The following is a 17920-nucleotide window of genomic DNA, read 5'->3' on the forward strand; positions in this document are numbered from 1 at the left end:
GTAAGGATGTTATTTTAGTCTTTGCCTGCTTCAGATGATCACTTGCTACATTAACTATAAGTGCAGGTAGAACGGAGGACACACTACATTAGGTAGCAAAGAAGTTAACACCTCGTCTCTTCTCCTTCAGTGGTACAGGAAGACTCTGTCAGCATCTGTCATACATGGGTGGAGGAGACAGGGATACTGGAGATGAGCTAAAGTGAAGATTTTAGAAGTTCAACAAGGTAAAAAAAGGGGGAAATAGAGAATAAAATATATTAAGAGGTACATGTTGGCCATTGGATGCTAAAGCTGTTCGGTCTCTGCACTATCATCATTATAATGGAACAGGACGTACTCAAAAACTCATAGCCAAAATATCCATTGAAGCAGAACACAACCTGATGCAGTTTAAACATATATTTAAACACACAAAATAATAGGTCTCTAGGGACTTTAGTTCCTGGCACCTTGTGCTTTGGTGCACCAGCACCTTTCAACTGCATCTGCAAGTGCAGGGTGTAAATGTCTTCTGCAAAGTAAAAATGATTTAGTTTGGAGTCTGCTCAGCTAATATAATCAAGCTCTCCTGAATAAACCACTTTAAAAAAGAATTTGTAAAAAAAAAAAGTGCACAAATAAATAATTTAATAAATGGCAATATTTAATAAAAATATTGCAGTCGAAAACACGGCAATATTGGTGAATATAAGAGCTTTAAAGGGATAGTTCACCTAAAACTGACTCAATGTTGTTCCAAAACATGTATGCATTTCCTTCACACACAAACTCATAGATTTTGAGAAAAGGAATAGATTAAAATCACACCGTTCTGACACAAAATAACCGTCACACAGCCAGTATTTACTGTATATACACTAAACATTTATAGAGGTAACATACAAACACAGAAAAATACCAAAAAACTGTTATACAGTCCACTTAAGTAAAAAACAAACATCTGATAAATACTTTAATAAGACCAGTACAAATTTCCCAGTTGAAGATGAGTCAGTATTGGTCCCTATTGCAGATGCAGACAGTATAATATTGCTTAAAAGTCTGTTTAAAATCAACAGAACATTAGTTAAACGCACTGGTCCCTTTCAACAGGTTGAAATGCAAAAGGAGAACGCAATTATTCTTGTATATATTTACCAACCGACTCTTTCACAAACTACCCACAATCCCCTCCCCCCTTCCTATATAAAACAAGACTAGTTCTCCACTGCAAAGACAGAAACACATTTATATGGTCACCAAGAAAAACTCTGGGACAATTAAAACAGGACTACTTGCAAAATCCGAATCATTTGCCTGCCTCTTCGGTAACAACACAGCATAAATTAAATGTTCCCCAGACACAGGAAATATAATCGTGTTCTGAATGGGTGGTTTTGAATATTGATGCAAGAGTTGGTGTTAAGGCACGGAGATGTGTGGGAGGGCTGACAAAAGATTAAATAAGAAATCAAAATGAATGGGAAGAGCAAAAGGGAACAACTGGAAGGAAAGGGTGGCAAGAAAAATAATGATAATGCAGGTGATTGGAAAAAATGAAGAGGGGAGGCAGGGGAAAGCAATGGGTGCTTTTTTTGTAGGTCAGATAATAGATAGTAATGTGATGTGTCTAGACCTTGTCAATTTATTTCCAGGGAATCACTGTTTAAAAGTGTGAACAAGTAACAATTGGCTTTTCCTTGCTTTGAACTGTGTGCTCTTATAACTTTACCATGTGCATTCTAGGAGTCACTAGGCATCAAAGAGCTTTTTAGTGCTCATATGACCCTCAAAAGTCATAGGGTTTCAACAATTGAGTCTAACACCTGTACAAAGAACGTGTACAATGTTCTGTGTATCTTTAGATCAATCATCTATGTGCCATCTTGGACTATAACCAGGAATATTCTGGTTGAGACAGAGAAGCAGATTTTTAGATGAGATTTCAGTCACACTTTAAGCTGTTGAAAAGGGGCTACTGAAACTGTTTGTGTTTATCTGTCTGCTGAGGATTGCGAAGTCTGTGTCCTCTTCTGGACTCAGCTGGGAGATGAAATGAAGGGGAAAGTGAAATGCTTGGGTGTGAGCTGCGAGTCTTTCGTACATTCCCAGGTTTGGAGGGAACAGTTTAGGGGATCTGGAGCTGCAGTTCCTCTTCCTCGTCTTCATCTGGGTCGCTACGGGGGGCGTCTGCATCTTCAGGCACAAAACGAGAGGAAGCTGATGTCCTCATCTTGCCAAAGAGGCCAGGATTCTGCTGACGCCTCAGCCTTTCCCAAAAAATAAAAATAAATCAATGAATAAATCTAAAATAATGAAAGAAAGAAAGAAGTTCTTGGTACATTCTTGGTTACATCCATTAGAATAGGTACAACGAATCAGAAAAAAACACCAATAAAAACAGGAGTTCTGGGAATCAAAGTAACAGTACATGCTCCATTATTGCTGGCATGACAACCACTGGCAAACAACATTAATACGTGCTAATAGATCGATTCAGTTGGCTGAGGTCAACAGTGCATCAGAAAATAAACGCTGGCAACATTTCTAAATGTAATGTTGAAATAGAGTTGCTTTCTCTATCTGTCCAAATGCAAAATAGCTCAGAATAAGCAACCAGTGTGAAGTACAATAGATTAAATCTTTGTTTTTACAATGATTTATAAGATATCTGAATATTAGAGAGTATTATAACAGCAAACACAAACAGCTGGTCACCAGTACCCATAAGACCCTTCCATTCCATCACTTTTTTCATGCCCATCCTTTTTCTTTCAGTCTCTCTCACTCTGTCTTGCATCTTTATTCTTTTCAAGTACTGTACTTGTACATTTGTGATGTAATTGTAAGGAAATAATGGCCTTTTGGCATATCAGTAAAATATTTCCTGGCTATTAAAGTGCTGGCAGTGTAAACAGGTAATGTAAAACAATCATAACAACAAAAACAAAAAGAACAAGAGGTTGATGTTAGAAAAGAGGGGAGAGGAAAAAGCCCTCCTCTTGTCTTTGAACAGCTGATGACTCACTATATTGTTAGTGTTTGTATAACTGAACAGATGAAAAGCTTCTTGCCTCTCAGGGGCAAATAAGGGCCCAGGATCCTCCACGGAAGAGGGACCTACTGTCAGGAAGCACTAAACACTGCTAAATTACACATTGCACTGTTTTGACCACAGTGCCTCGCTCACAGAGGCTAAAAGCTTTTTGAGTCCAAAGCTTAACAAGGCTGCAATTTACACTAGAGATCATAAATACAGAGACACACACAAACAATGAAACAAAAAAGATTCTTGTTGAGCCCACACAGTGACTCATGCCATCAGGCTTTATCTGAAAGACTATGAATATTTTAGCATGCGGATGACACAAATAACATGGAGATTATTTAAAATGTAGAATTTAAATACATATTTTTCTGTCATTTTTGATTATTGTGTTTTTTAAGTCCTTTACTAGAAATGAAAAATCCATGTGACCAATCACTCCGGATTATTAGAATTATTAGCATACATACATACACACACACACACACACACACACACACACACACACACACACACACACACACACACACACACACACACACACACACACACACACACACACACACTTATTATTTTCAAATAAGTCTCTTATGCTCACCCATACTGCATTTACCACAGAAAATGCCTTTAATATTGTGAAATATTTTTACTATTTAAATTAACTGATATATTTTAAATGTAATTTATATATATATTTTTATTCATGTGGTAGCCATGCTGAATTTTCATGCTGAAATATTGTAAAATAGTTTAAGCTGATAGACTGCTGTCACTGCTTGACAATTCATGTCAACTACCCATTTATAGTTCCTGAGCACGTGATCAGCAACTCTGCCAGCCTTTTATTCTACAATTTTATTATGGGGCAAAGAATCAATTGAGACCCTTAGGAATGTTATTATATTTTTTCTATTTTCATGTAAAAATGCTGCATTAATAGAGTATGGAATTGACTTCTGTGCTACCAAACCAATGGCAACCCAATGTGACCAATTGTTCTATTGTTCTATATATGATAGTCCCATTCTACTGCAAAGACATTTCCATTATCCTTTGTTTGAAATATTAATATATCCCCCTTTTCTACTTCCCCACATGCTAGTACAAAATAATAATGAAAAAAAAAACCTGTGCCGTTCCCCAGTACTGTTTCTAGGCATAGGCAAACTAGGCGGTCGCCTAGGGCACCACCAGCAGGAGGGGGAGCCAATATGTGCACGTACTGACACTACATTTTACTGGACTGAAATAATAACGAAAAAACTGACACTTTAAATCAACATTTCAAACAACAACAAAAAAAATTAAACACACAAAAAATTCTGGATTTTGCCTAGTGGGTCAAAATGGCTAGAAATGGCCCTTCCGTTCACTCTGCCACACAAAGCTGATGAGTTGCCTGTCTTTCAGTGAAGGTTAATGTCTGGAAACTCAGATAAGAACACAACTGGGGAGCCACATTCACATCTCATGCAAAGCCCCGTCATCATGCCTATGTCTTTGGGAAGCTCATTCCTTCACAGAGAACCATATCTGGCACATTCCTCAGAGCATTCAAGCTATCAGGTCTACAAAGTGCTTTGCAGAGAATTAACACTGTCACACACACACACACACACACACACACACGTCAGTAAAGCTGGTTCCGTGATTGGATTTAAATCGCCATCATCTGGTTCCAGATGGAGCAGTATTTACTACACAGAGCCATATTCATTGACAAGCTAGGCAATATTGCGTTCATAATCGAATGTGATTTATCTGCAGTTATGAATGTGATATTGCCTAACTGTCACTGAACTACTGCTCTGTGTAGTAAATGCCACACCATCTGAAAGCAGATGATGGTGATTTACTACCAATCATGGAACCGGCTTTACTGACGCATGGACAGCCCTACTGTACATATTATAAATAATGATAGTTATTTATATATTTTAAATACTTTTAAATTCAAGAGAATTTGAGGAATTAAATTTGACCCCATTTATTTTCTTGAAACGTTATCGATCTAACTGCAAACTGCAATTAATTCTGCCACTGAAATAACTTTCCTTTTTAGCAGATTTCACCAATCCCATTTGTATTTCAACAGATTTGATCTAACTGCCTAATAGAGACAATTGTAATACGTTTAAGCCCCACTTTTTTTCATTTCATGTCCCATTTCACAAAAAAAAACTTTACTTTATGGAGGTAAAATGGATTGTAATAGCCATTTCATGTTGAATTTAATATGCTCCTGTGACCTTAACAAAGCCAAGTGTGCATATATTATTGGAGCTTTTTACTGTATCAAAGTGGACATGCTGAAAATGTGATTTTGATCCAGAAAAATGGCATTCTCTATTTTAGTAAATTTTACACCAGCAAAAACACATTTTAGAAAAATACAACAAACCAAAACATACATCACTGCATGTATGTTTTTGTACATAAATGAATAGATATGATGTAATATAGTTAGATTTACTATAGATCATAAAGCCATAGGAGATCAACTTCACACCTGTATTACTTTTTAATCTGTGGAACATAAAAGAAGATATTTTGAAAAATATCTCAGCATTTTTTCCCCCCAATACAATGGTCAAGACATTGGTCATCAAAACAGTTTGCCTACTGACATATTTCTTAATTTCTTTTTTTACGTTCTGCAGAAGAAAAAATAGGTTTAGAATGACACAAGGGTGAGTAAATAGTGAAATAATTTGAAGTAATGTATGTTGTTTGAGCAACTTGAAGGGCTTTGTGGTGTTTTTACATTCCAAATAGACCATGAGTGTCTCAGTCAACATATATGGACAACAAAGAGTCGTACGCATGTGGTATATGTGACACGCAGACCTGGCAGGCTGCTCTACTTCCTGCAGGGCTTAGGAACATTGTCTGCCCTCATATATCGATTTACACACCAAGTTTGATTATGTGATTATAGACTGAAGCACATACAGTCAATTACCATCTACTCTCTGTAGAGACTGAGTGAGAGAGGAAGAGAGAGGAAGAGACAGAGAGGCACAAATAAAAAAGAGAATTAGAACAGGGATGACAACAACGAGAGAACAACAATAAGCCACTAAGGGTGAACCAGAGATGAGAGCCTGTGAGTTCACAGCTTTCCAATGAAGAAAGAAGCAAATAGGCACGGCGGGGGTGCCAAATGGTGCTGCCGTCTCATGCTGCGAGACTAACAGGCAAACACAGCCGCTGCGAGTGGGACACCGGGCCAGTTCACCCTGTTAGAGGAGCCAACCTCAATCATGAGATCTGATCTTCTGTGTCCACCGCGGATTTTGTTGTTCATGGTATTCTGGCTCCAGGGCTTGAATTGGGCAGAGTCAGAGCCAGCTGGGAAAAGATGCGACTCTGAACTTCCTGTGGCATCAGATATGGGTATGGACTCTAAGTCACCTCAATGACTAAAGTGCTATGAGATCCTTAATACTGTCATTTCCAGCCTTCTCCTGTCACCTTGACAACACTTACTCCAAATCAGCCCCTAGACCATCCTCTGTCTCCATGACAACTTGGACAAGCGCTCAGCTCCATCTGTCGCCCTCTCCACCCATGGCCTGCTCCTCTCTTCCTCAATCACTGCTATAGTGCTGAACCCTGGCCCACCTCTCAGAGGGGCGGTCTGATTGTTCTCACATCCTTTCTTCAACTCTTCCCTTTCACTGTGATGCATGGCACTTGCTGACAGTCTAGTAAGCAACCTTTTCTCCCAACAGAGTGGTTAAAGTTTTTGAGCAAACATAATCTGAATAGAATTGTTATTGCTTATACTTGGGGCTAGGGGTTTGTTCAAATCTCTAAGCTTAATTATTAAACTTAATATAGTAACACCCCACAGCGTTAGAGCCATGGACATGAATATAGAAATTTTTGAGAAAAGAATTTGAAGAATATCCTAAACAATGGCAATAATGCAGAGAGTGCTTCTTATTTATAATGCCCATATCTCTTGGTGTTCTTTGGATAAATTATTGAAAAAAAACAAAACAAAAAAAGAATGTTTGGCTCTTATTTTTACTTGTTGTTAATATTTTAGCCATGATATAATAAAGGCTTTAAAGAAATGTTTGGACTTAAACTTGAATGCTTTTTGAATTTGGTTTCATTAACTATATATATATATATATATATATATATATATATATATATATATATATATATATATATATATATATATATATATAAAATAATTTTTTTTTATTCTTATTTTTTTACATATTTTGTATTCCATTATTTAGCAATGAAAGTGCAACAGTTTTTTTATACTTATTCCTTAAAAGTACAAAATTGTTAATTGAACCATTTAGGAACAGGATTCCCTGGCAGATGATAAAATAAACAATACATTAAAGATTAAGATTTAGGAAAAGAACTTCACAGAGACATGGGGGTGAACTCTTTTAACACGGACCAGTAAGCAACCACATATAACTACCTAGCAAACGCTTAGCAATACTCTAATAACCACCTCTAACACATTATATCATGCACAGGCAAGCACCTCTCCTCTCCTTTACATTATGATTATATTTTATGTCACAAAGTCAGCCATTTTGTTTCTCAACAGTCTGGACTGAATCCAACTGACATCTCTTCCTAAAGGAAATATAACTTTGCACAAATCCAGTGTTAAGAACAAAAAAATCTGTAAGGTTGCATATTTTAGATAAATGACTTATGTCTTCATGACAATCTCATAATTTAATCATATGTATCTGCACAGGTGTGAAGTGGAGGAATTGTGCCATGTGAATGTCTTAATCATTAGAAGCTTTCCATCAAAGTCCCTCTAAACACCGTCATGCCGCCATGCCTGTCACTGTTCTCTCTACACTGCTGCAAGTCTCCCTGTTACTACGGTAACCCACATCCTGGCAGCCTGGGATTGGCTGCGTGTAGGTGCAAGCTTGAATGCAAGCAGAATAATGAGAGAGTGAGACTGAAAGAGAGAATGAGCCGAGGATATCATTGACAGTTTACACTATAAACCTGCCATCTTATTCATGATGTTGGGTAACAGAGAAGCTTATCCTGTATTCAATACTGCTCAGAAGACATCTGAACTGAACACAATATTCTCAAATGTATCACACTGTTTATAGAGACACTGCTGAGTTAGTGTGTGTGTATATTAGGGCTACCCCCTAATAGTTGACTAACTGTTAGTCTAAGAGAAGACGCTTGGTCGACCAAAATTTTATTGCTTAGTCGCAGAAAAATAAATTCCACACAAAATGGCAAAATCACATAGCCGTGATGGACAAATCGTTAACGGCTGGTCTATGTCGTAATATAGTGCATTGGAAAGGATATCCATACGCTCACCTAACTTTCATTGACCTCAAATATGGCTTATCATCTAAATTATGTATGTAGTAGCAACTTTATATTGCAGCTCAATTTAATGTTAGCCTAGTAAAAGTGCGCTGTTCGCGTGTTTGTGTGGAGTGTGGAAGCTTGGGTTACTGCAGGACAGATGGAGGTGCCGGTTTGATCATTTGCTCTTAAAATACTTTGTCATTTTTGGTCATCATACAGATAAGAGTAATGCATGTTTCTTATTTGTAAAGACCCTGTTTATTGATGTGCACTCAGAATAACAATGCAATGTTGTGCTTTTGTAAAATAAAGCAAACAGCATGCACTTTCTTTCGTCTCGGTCTCTCTGAATTTGAGCTAGTCACTTCAAAACTCAAAACTGTGTATTCTTGCTTTATTACAGACATGAAAAATATACCTATAGAGAGCGAAAATTTGGAATAAACCTATTCAAATAGAATATACATATTCTCAGATTATGTAATCCGTATGAAACAAAGGCGTATCCACTACGGTGGAGAGGAAGAGTGTTGTCGACTTCATCTCTTAAACCGAAAACAGAGAGCACTAGTGTATCAATAAATTATTAGAATGTTAATGCAGTGTACTTGCTGTTTTTCACTAACACATTCATAATTATTATATTTGCCGATGCGCTTGGGCAAGCCTTTTTGTGTGTGCGCTTGAGCACTTATTAGGCTATGTAGGCAATTAAGGCTCATTATTTTGATTTCTATGGTTTATAATAAAAGTGTTACTAATAATCGAGTAATGCTTAAAATAAACGACTACTCGTCAACCAGAAAATTCTTTAGTCGAGGGCAGCCCTAGTGCATATATTTATCTGGTTACCTGGATTGTAGGTGCTCCAGCTGAACTTGTAGGTTCTCTGTCTGCTCCACCTGCTCATCCAAGGACCTCTGTAGCTTTCTGGTCTGGTTATGAGCCTCATCCAACTAAAACAAATGCATAATACATACTATAGTTTACATGAATTAATCGTGTGTACTGTATATGCCTAGAAAACTTAAAGATTTGGTTTTCTGTGATTTACTGAGAATTGTTGCTGAGAATTCTACTCATTTAAATAAGTCACTAATGCAATGTCACCTAGCTGATGATCAAAAAAAAAAACTTCTGACAGTAAAAACGGACAGGAAGAATGAGTGGAAAATTATCTAATAATATATATATATATATATTTTTTTTTACATATATAATTCATTATTTATTTTGTATAATATAATATAATATAATATAATATAATATAATATAATATAATATAATATAATATAATATAATATAATATAATATAATATAATATAATATAATATAATATAATAATGGTGATGGGGCCAATGCAAAATTACTAAAGTGAATAAAAAAAACTATGGCCAAAACAAAGAAAACCACAGAACACATTTGAAGCAATAATGAATATAATTTAGAGTGAATGCTTTGGTTCACCTCATCTTCAGCCTGGCCCAGCTCTTTCTTTAGTTCCTCCACCCTCAGTCGGAGCTTCTTAACTTCTGTCTCATGCTGCTCCACACGCCGGTTAGCATGTGCCAGCTCGGCCATCTTTTCCTGGTACTGTTTTTTAACCTTGGAGTGGACATGCCGCAAATCTGCCAGCTCCTGCAAGAGAGCAGACGTACTGACACCAAGCTCCAAATACAAAAGCCCAATACTGCTAAGTGTCATTAACTTTTCATATAGTTTGACACAGATTCAATATAAAAAGTGTGTACTTTGGGAGGGTCTTACAGTATTTACCTTATTGGCCTAACTCATGAATATTAATTACGGCTCTAACTATTAGATTGTACTGTACATTCACTAGGTTGTAGAAGCTTCTGGTCTGTATTTTTTCTTTGCGCTGCAGCCAAGCAAAAAGCTCTTGAATATAAAGGCAATTTCTTAAGGTCCTATAATGGTTACTTCTGTATACTCCTGCTTAAAACAAAAGGTGCTGGCTACATTATGGAGTATAAAGAAAACACATTCTGAGCTATCTTCAATAGGCCTAGATCAAAGTAAAGATTTACACATGCTATGTTTTTTAGAGATGAAACACATATCATATAGAGCTGGTAACTTATCAGAAATAAAAATACAGCCTAGTACCTACCTAGACATTAATACAATGGGACACAGTGCTTCAGTTCTCATCACAAAAAAGGACTGTGATGGGGAGCCCAAGTCATATCTAATCACCAAATAAAATGCCCCATGTCCGAAAAAGAACATTATGTTGCTAACAGAAGGTGAATTACCCTCCCATAGTGTTTGTTTTCTCCTAGTATTGTTATTTTGCTGTCATTAGAGTCTATTGCAGTCCACAGAACAGAAGTGTAAAAAGTTTTAACACCATCATGTTTCTAGAGTATAAAGTTCTGAAAAATGTACCACTATGGCACAAGAGGACAGTGTGTTATATCTATTTTCCATTACACCTGAATATTTTTGCTCTGCCTAACTTTTTTTTTAATAAAGTTTTTGGGAATAGTGTAAATAAAAAAGCAAGGCAGAAACATTAAACTATGATTTTTTAAATATATTATGAAAGCCATGGAAGTATTTCTTTACATTTACCATCTTGAAAACCTCTCAGAACAGCCACTAGAAGCTGTGCCCTGATTAGGAACCGGAAACCGCAGCCTCAAGTATTTAAATCAGACAAGACAAACTAACACATAATGTACATAATGTCTGCTGTATTCAGTTGATCTTGCGGTCAGACAAGGTATGATGAGGCATCTGAACAGAGACATGCACTGTACCACAGCCCATATACTGTTCCAATCAACGAAGGAAAACAAAGACAAAAAAAATTAAGTGAAATAAAGGGGGCCCGTGGAACACACTCGGGATGATATCGCACTAGAAAACCCCGGCTCATTTATTGACTTTTTTTTATCTGATTAAAACAAACAATGAAAAGATATCTTTACATTTTTACATTAAAGCGGTCATATGATGCTTTTTAAATATCATTATGTTGTATATTTGATTTAACAAAATATGCTGACATGCTTTAATGTTAAAAAAAAAACATTATTTTTCAAATACTGTACATTATTGTAGGTCCTCTATGCCCGCCTCTCTCAAGCGCTTAGTTTTCTACAAAGTCCCTCCTTCCGACAATCACAGTCTGCTCTGATTGGTCAACTGACCCAGTGCATTGTGATTGGACAAACAGCACAAGCACTCATAGTAAATGTAACACCCCTTTCCATAATTGTGAGCTTCTAATGTCCTTCGTTTTACCATCAGTTCAAGCCCGAAAGGATTCCTTGAGTGTGAGTAGAAGACAAATTTTCATTCTCGGATGAACTAAACCTTTAAAATGATTAAAGGTGACATGTTTCTATTTCAAATAAATGCTGTTCTTCTGAATGTTCTATTTATCAAAGAACCCTGAAAAAAAATGAATAATTAAAAGCAAAAACAATAATTAATAAAAATATATAATTGACCAAGAAATTCTAGATCCGTGTATAATGCAATGGTTTTTCCATTACATTGGCAACATATAGTATATGACACAACCACTTCAACAGTTCAGTCACTCACAATTTCTTGTGCATATCTCTAGGAGAGAACTAACTGGGTATGATCTATTTAGTGTTCTCATTACCTTCTCCTGTTTCTGTACACACACAGAGAGACCATACAAACTCTCTGTGGCCATAACAGTGAGGGTACAAAGAGAAAAAGAGAAAGAGTGGGGATGGGGTGGAAGCCAAAGGGAAGCACCAGAAACCATTCATAATTGAAGAGGATAATCAAGTGGCTAGACAAGTCTCATTCATAATGTACCTGCATCACATGAGCAACCAAAAAGTATATTTGTTTTAGAGCGGGAGCATCTATGCACACATACATACTTTTTTAGTATCAATGGTTCAACCTTTTCATACTGATATGAAAGATTAGACCTTAAAAGATAGCAACAGCATAAGAGGACACAGAAGAATGAAAAGCACACACACACACTTATACTCTCGAAGCCACCTGGCAGAATGAGAATCCCAAGCTGCTATGTTCTATTGATTTCTGGATCACTGGAAAGGAGGACAAGCTCTACTGGTGTTTTTACAGAGAGAGCAGTTACACAGCATAGTTAACCCCAGAGCAAATCACACTGCTCTGTTTGTGGAGCACATTGCTTAATATGGCCTTCTTAAGTCCTGTACGTGCAAGTGTATGTGTGTGTGGGGTGATCAAAGATTATACAAGTGGTTTTGCCAAATCAAAATGTATTTAAAAGCAGGTAAATGGGATCATGTCATCTGAAATTTCTTTGATATTTTGCTACAAGAGGTCCAGTTTCCTAATCTAAATGTAAAATGTTTGATTAATTACTTTATTTTATGTTCATTGTTATTATATTACTTTTGAAATGATTTTAGTTAATTTGTCCTGGGTTGGTTGTAAAGAGATTGAAAATTAAATATGTAAAAAGTATCTGTAAAAATAACTTCTATAAACTGATGAACCAAACACTCTGTGTGGGGTATCATATGCAGCACTGCTTATAGGGAAGAGTGACTGACCCCTGATTATTTTGTGAATGTATTACAGGCTTTGCAAGAAGCTGTTTTGAAAGATGGTGCTGCATAAACTAGATTTGACCTGAAAGAAAACTGGCCACCCCTGAGTAGACATAGTTCTGTGAGCAAAAAACAGCCCGTTTAATTTGAAAGGGTTAAAACAATATTTATTTTAAAAAAGTAAATCAAATACGAAATAAGTTTACTATCAACAAAATTACTAAAAATTTAAACCAAAATAAAACTATTAATATAACTATTTAGAAAGGTTAAAAAACAAACAAGATTACTAAAATTTCAAATTATATATATATATATATATATATATATATATATATATATATATATATATATATATATATATATATATATATATATATATATATATATATGTATATGTATATGTATATATATATATATATGTATATGTATATATATATATATATGTATATGTATATATATATAGTACAGACCAAAAGTACAGTACAATTTTCATAGTCATTAAAAAATTAAGAAATCTCTTTGAATGAGAAGGTGTGTCCAAACTTTTGGTCTGTACTATATATATATATATATATATATATATATATATATATATATATATATATATATATATATATATATATATATATATATAAAATGATTAATCATGCCCCAGCTGCTACACTATTGGCAATGAGCCTTGCCAAATCAGGTTCAATGATATGGAGGAAAAATAAATAAATAAATAAATAAATAAATAAATATAGTCTTGTAAATTTAGTTTGTGAAACGATAGACAGTCAGGTAAAAAAAAGTTCACTGGTCATGCAAGGCAGTGGTGAAACATTGTCTGTGAAAGTAGTAAACTTCAAAGAAAATATAGAAATTAGCGGGAGGTAAAAATACAAATGACATCATATCGAGAAAAAGAAAAAGAAAACAAGGAGCCTGTGATTTAACAGCCTTCTCCACTTAAAAGTTACATTTTTCATTTGGGGTAATTTGGGCCTAGCCATCTTTGGTGAGTGTTTTGATAGTGAAAGAAAGCGGAAAGAAAGAGGGGCCCGGATGAATAAAAAATGCCACGTCTTGATGAATGATCTATGATGCTACTGAAATTAACTGCAGCCGAAGGAAATAGAAACCTGGGATACGGGAACAGACACCTGATCATCACATACAGATTCACACATACTGTTCTACACACATGGGAATACAACGAGAGAATGTGAAGACAAAAAAAATTATATAAAGATAAATGCAAACAGACAGATTCGCCCGGAGTAAATGAATAAAGATAAGCGAAGACAAGTTGAAGCTGTAGAGCCACGTGGGGGAAGGCTGTTAAATGTTTCCCCCTCAAGGCTTTCAGATCCTGAATTCTGCTCAAACATCTGGCCCACTGTGCTCAGAACACACAGCTAGTGACGCTAGACACAATCACATCTCTCTGTCTCCCACTCTCGCTATAAAAGATCAGAATTACATGCACGGTCCTAGAATATTCTATATCCTTTTCAATTTGCTTTTCATGCAGCAGCAACGAGAGCAGGGAGCAGAGAGCCAAGATCTTTTTGACATGCGTGCATCGAGACAGCTGAAAGCAGACAAGGCTTTAGGAGGTTGAAATATATAATATTATTTAGTGAATTATACGGGAGAAAATGGCTTTAGCTAAATAAATATGTTAAACTATTTCTGCCCCCTTTGTAGTTCTCTGAATAGCGTAGGTTTTATTTATTTCTGGAGCTCAAATCTAACCCGTGCTTTCTCACTTGAATCTAACTTAAAGAAAAAAGCAAACTCCATTCCTGGTGTTGGTATATATATATTTCCTCACACCCACATAACTAGTTATACAAGCCAGCCATGATAGCAGCCAGAGACTGCTGAAGCAGAGGATGCAGTGTGTAACACTCAGGAGAAATCATGATGCTGAATACTGTATGTACTGTAGGCTTTAGTCTTGCTCTGCAGTTAAAACGGTCAATCGACTGTTAATTTACTCTAGAACATTCATTAGCTTGACCATCCTGAAGAGAGACAGAGAGAGAAAAACCCCCAGAAATGTTGTAAATCCTCATTTAAGTGTTTTTCAACATAAACATCCAACAATACGACAGTATAAAGTCCATTTAAAATGCACTTCGATATAACTTTATCATGACTACAAGAAATTTACTAAATTATATTTAATACTTTTGAGCAGGAATGCATTAAAATGATTAAAAGTGACATTATTAAAGTTACAAAAGGTCTTTATTTCAAATAATAATTAATAATTATATTTATCAAAGCCTCCTGAAAAAGTATCATGGTTTCCACAAAAAATAAATAAAATAAAACTTTTTAAAAGCACAAAAATTAAATAAACAGCCCTATAAAATAAATTTTAATATAAACAATAACATAAATAATTAATATTATTATTATGCAACATTTAAATGCAATTCAAGTCTTTCTCTATTCAAGTAGATAGGAGCTGTTTTTGCATGGCTGGAAACAGCTGCTCAGGGGCGTTACGAATATGGCTGCCAAAGGACTTTGTGGTAGCTTAGTGACTAAAGATCTGCACTAGTAAAATAAGGTTGTAACTCCAAATTCACTAAGTGGAGATCCATGATCTAGAGAGTCTCTCTTACTAAGGAGTCCTTGAGCGCTGCTCTGGGAGAAATGCCTACTTTAGGTTGCTTTACATAAGAAAACATCTTTTAAATGAACACAAACTTCAACATGTGCAACTAAAATCCAGCACAACCCCCTGATCCTGCCTAACAGTTATCATTACAGCTTAGGATTAGATCAAGTCCAATAAGACCGTGAAAAGAGAGCGTGGTCTGGGGGCGGGATGCCTCAGTCGATGGGAAAATGGGGGGGATGTAGGAGTCGCTGAAGCCATAATGGTTTCTCTGCCAGTTAGTGCCTTCCTAACACTATTTCTCTTGACAGACTGAGAGGATGATTCACTCTCTCCAGCTTCACAGTGGGCAAGAACAGAGGACAAGGAGCTATGATAAAATAGTGTCTGTGGCTTTCAGTGGCCCTGACCTGGGAAGAGGGAACATGCAGTTCAACCGGCCAGGAAAATGGATGTGCCGTCTACAAAAATAGAATTTGCTGTGCCTTTCAAATGAATGGTGCTTTGTGAGCAATCTACACTGCCTGAATCTAAATTGGAGTTCACCTTAAGAGTCTTCAGGCAGATTGGTGGCTTTAACAAGCAACCTTACAGAAAGGGTCCAAAATCAACACATGCTAAATCAAGTAACAACCAAATGCAAGGTACCCACCACCACTTGGCTAATCACTTCATTAGGAGCTGACACATAATGCTGCGAGTAACACACTGACCTGTTCTGTTTTTCACAATTATGGAAAGTTATTATTTTAAAAATGAATAAAATGTGACCTTAGATCACAAAACCAGTCATAGGTAGCATGGGCATATTTGTAGCAATAGAAAAAAAAATACATTGTATGGGTCAAAATTATCCAGTTTTCTTTTATGCCAAAAATCATTAGAATACTAAGTAAAGATCATGTTCCATGAATATATTTTGTAAATTTCCTTGTGTTAATATATGAAAACTTAATTTTTGATTAGTAATATGCATTGCTAAGAAGAAAAAAAGAGAAGTCCGGGCTGAGAACGCTTGCAACCGTGCTGCGCCATACCTGGCTCACGTGAAAATACAACTGTAAACATAACTGACTGTCCTTAAAACTGGTCGCCCCGACAATACAAAAAACAGCTATATTCAAGCGCGAATGAAGACCATTTCACGGGGGATGCTAGGTGTAAAAAAACAACAACAAAAAAAAAAGGATTATTAGAATCTCAAAATTGAAAATCAAATGTCAATCCACTGAACAAATATTTGAATAACAGTCCAGCCCTAAAGTTTATCTGAGAGAGAGAGAGAGAGAGAGAGAGTACCATTACAGAATTTAGAATACTATTTATGCACAGTATTTGAAATAGGGGTGTCGTGATATACCGTTATTGAAGATAACCGTGATATTTAAACAACAGTTATTGATATAGTGTTAATTTAGTGTGACGATACACCAGTATTAGCGATAACCACGATATTTAAAATGAACAGTTCTCTTATGATAACACCACATGTAAAAACTCCAGGGCCAGCACCTGGTTGAGCTCCCAGGTGGCGGTATTGTGCCTTAATTAACGCTGACACTGTCACACAAGAAGAAGACGCAGAACTCAAAGATACTCTGAGGAGAGCCGTGTTCATCAAAGTTGTCATTATTTTTCTAGTCATAGAAGGGGAAATGTTATATTAACCTGTTAAGAGCGGTTTTCTGTGTCCATATATTTAAGTAAAGGTGATTATTTTAATAAGTACCGCGTTTTCTTTACTCGTCTTATTTTTGTATTTGCAATAAACACGGCCTGTGCATAACACTTTATTTCTTTGTTCACATCTATTAACAGTTACACGATTAAAACTTATCTTGAAAAGCTGAGCGACCACATTTCTACATTAAAGGTGCCATATGCAAAAATTGAGGTAAAAATATCCATAACATGACCTACACGCATCAAAAGTATGAGAAGAAATAAGGGCGATGATGTCATAAAAAAAATGTCAAGTTATAGTGCTGCAGAGATATCAACCTTAATTAGCATTAGCATTACTAGCCCCGGCCCGACAGGTGTCGTAATACCAGTTTCGGCCATGGGAGGCGGTATGCGGGCAACATAACCACCAGCCAACCTGCAATACACGAATAACTCGCACGGCTTGTGGGCGTGTACTTGAACCTGATGTCAATCGTGTGGAAAGTACAGCCCACTACGTTACTTCATTTCAGTTCAGGGAAGAGAGAGAAATGATGTCTCAAGCCCTTGGCAAGAGACCCCTACCACCAACACCCGCTACAGGGAAACAACCGTGCTCGAAATCACAAATCAAATCCGATAAGGAGCCGAACTAGAGTAAACATTGGCACTGCTTTTTATCGCTGGAGACAACTGATGGACCATAAAGAAATG

The 17920-nt window shown here is 36.2% G+C and overlaps 1 protein-coding gene across 1 annotated transcript in view; it reads right to left on the reverse strand.

The window, feature by feature from the left end:
* Window positions 1–845: 845 nt before the first annotated feature.
* The window catches only part of LOC128017021 (coiled-coil domain-containing protein 102A-like), a 58849-nt gene continuing 41774 nt past the window's right edge, over window positions 846–17920 (reverse strand). The window contains exons 7-9 of the mRNA XM_052602070.1: window positions 9833–10003; window positions 9218–9321; window positions 846–2252 (exon numbers count right to left, since the gene is read on the reverse strand). Coding sequence (XP_052458030.1) covers window positions 2111–2252; window positions 9218–9321; window positions 9833–10003 — 417 coding nt within the window. The 3' untranslated portion in view covers window positions 846–2110. The remainder of the gene's footprint in view (window positions 2253–9217; window positions 9322–9832; window positions 10004–17920) is intronic.

The sequence above is a fragment of the Carassius gibelio genome, chromosome A7 (assembly GCF_023724105.1).
Source record: "Carassius gibelio isolate Cgi1373 ecotype wild population from Czech Republic chromosome A7, carGib1.2-hapl.c, whole genome shotgun sequence".
NCBI classification, from domain to species: Eukaryota; Metazoa; Chordata; class Actinopteri; order Cypriniformes; family Cyprinidae; genus Carassius; species Carassius gibelio.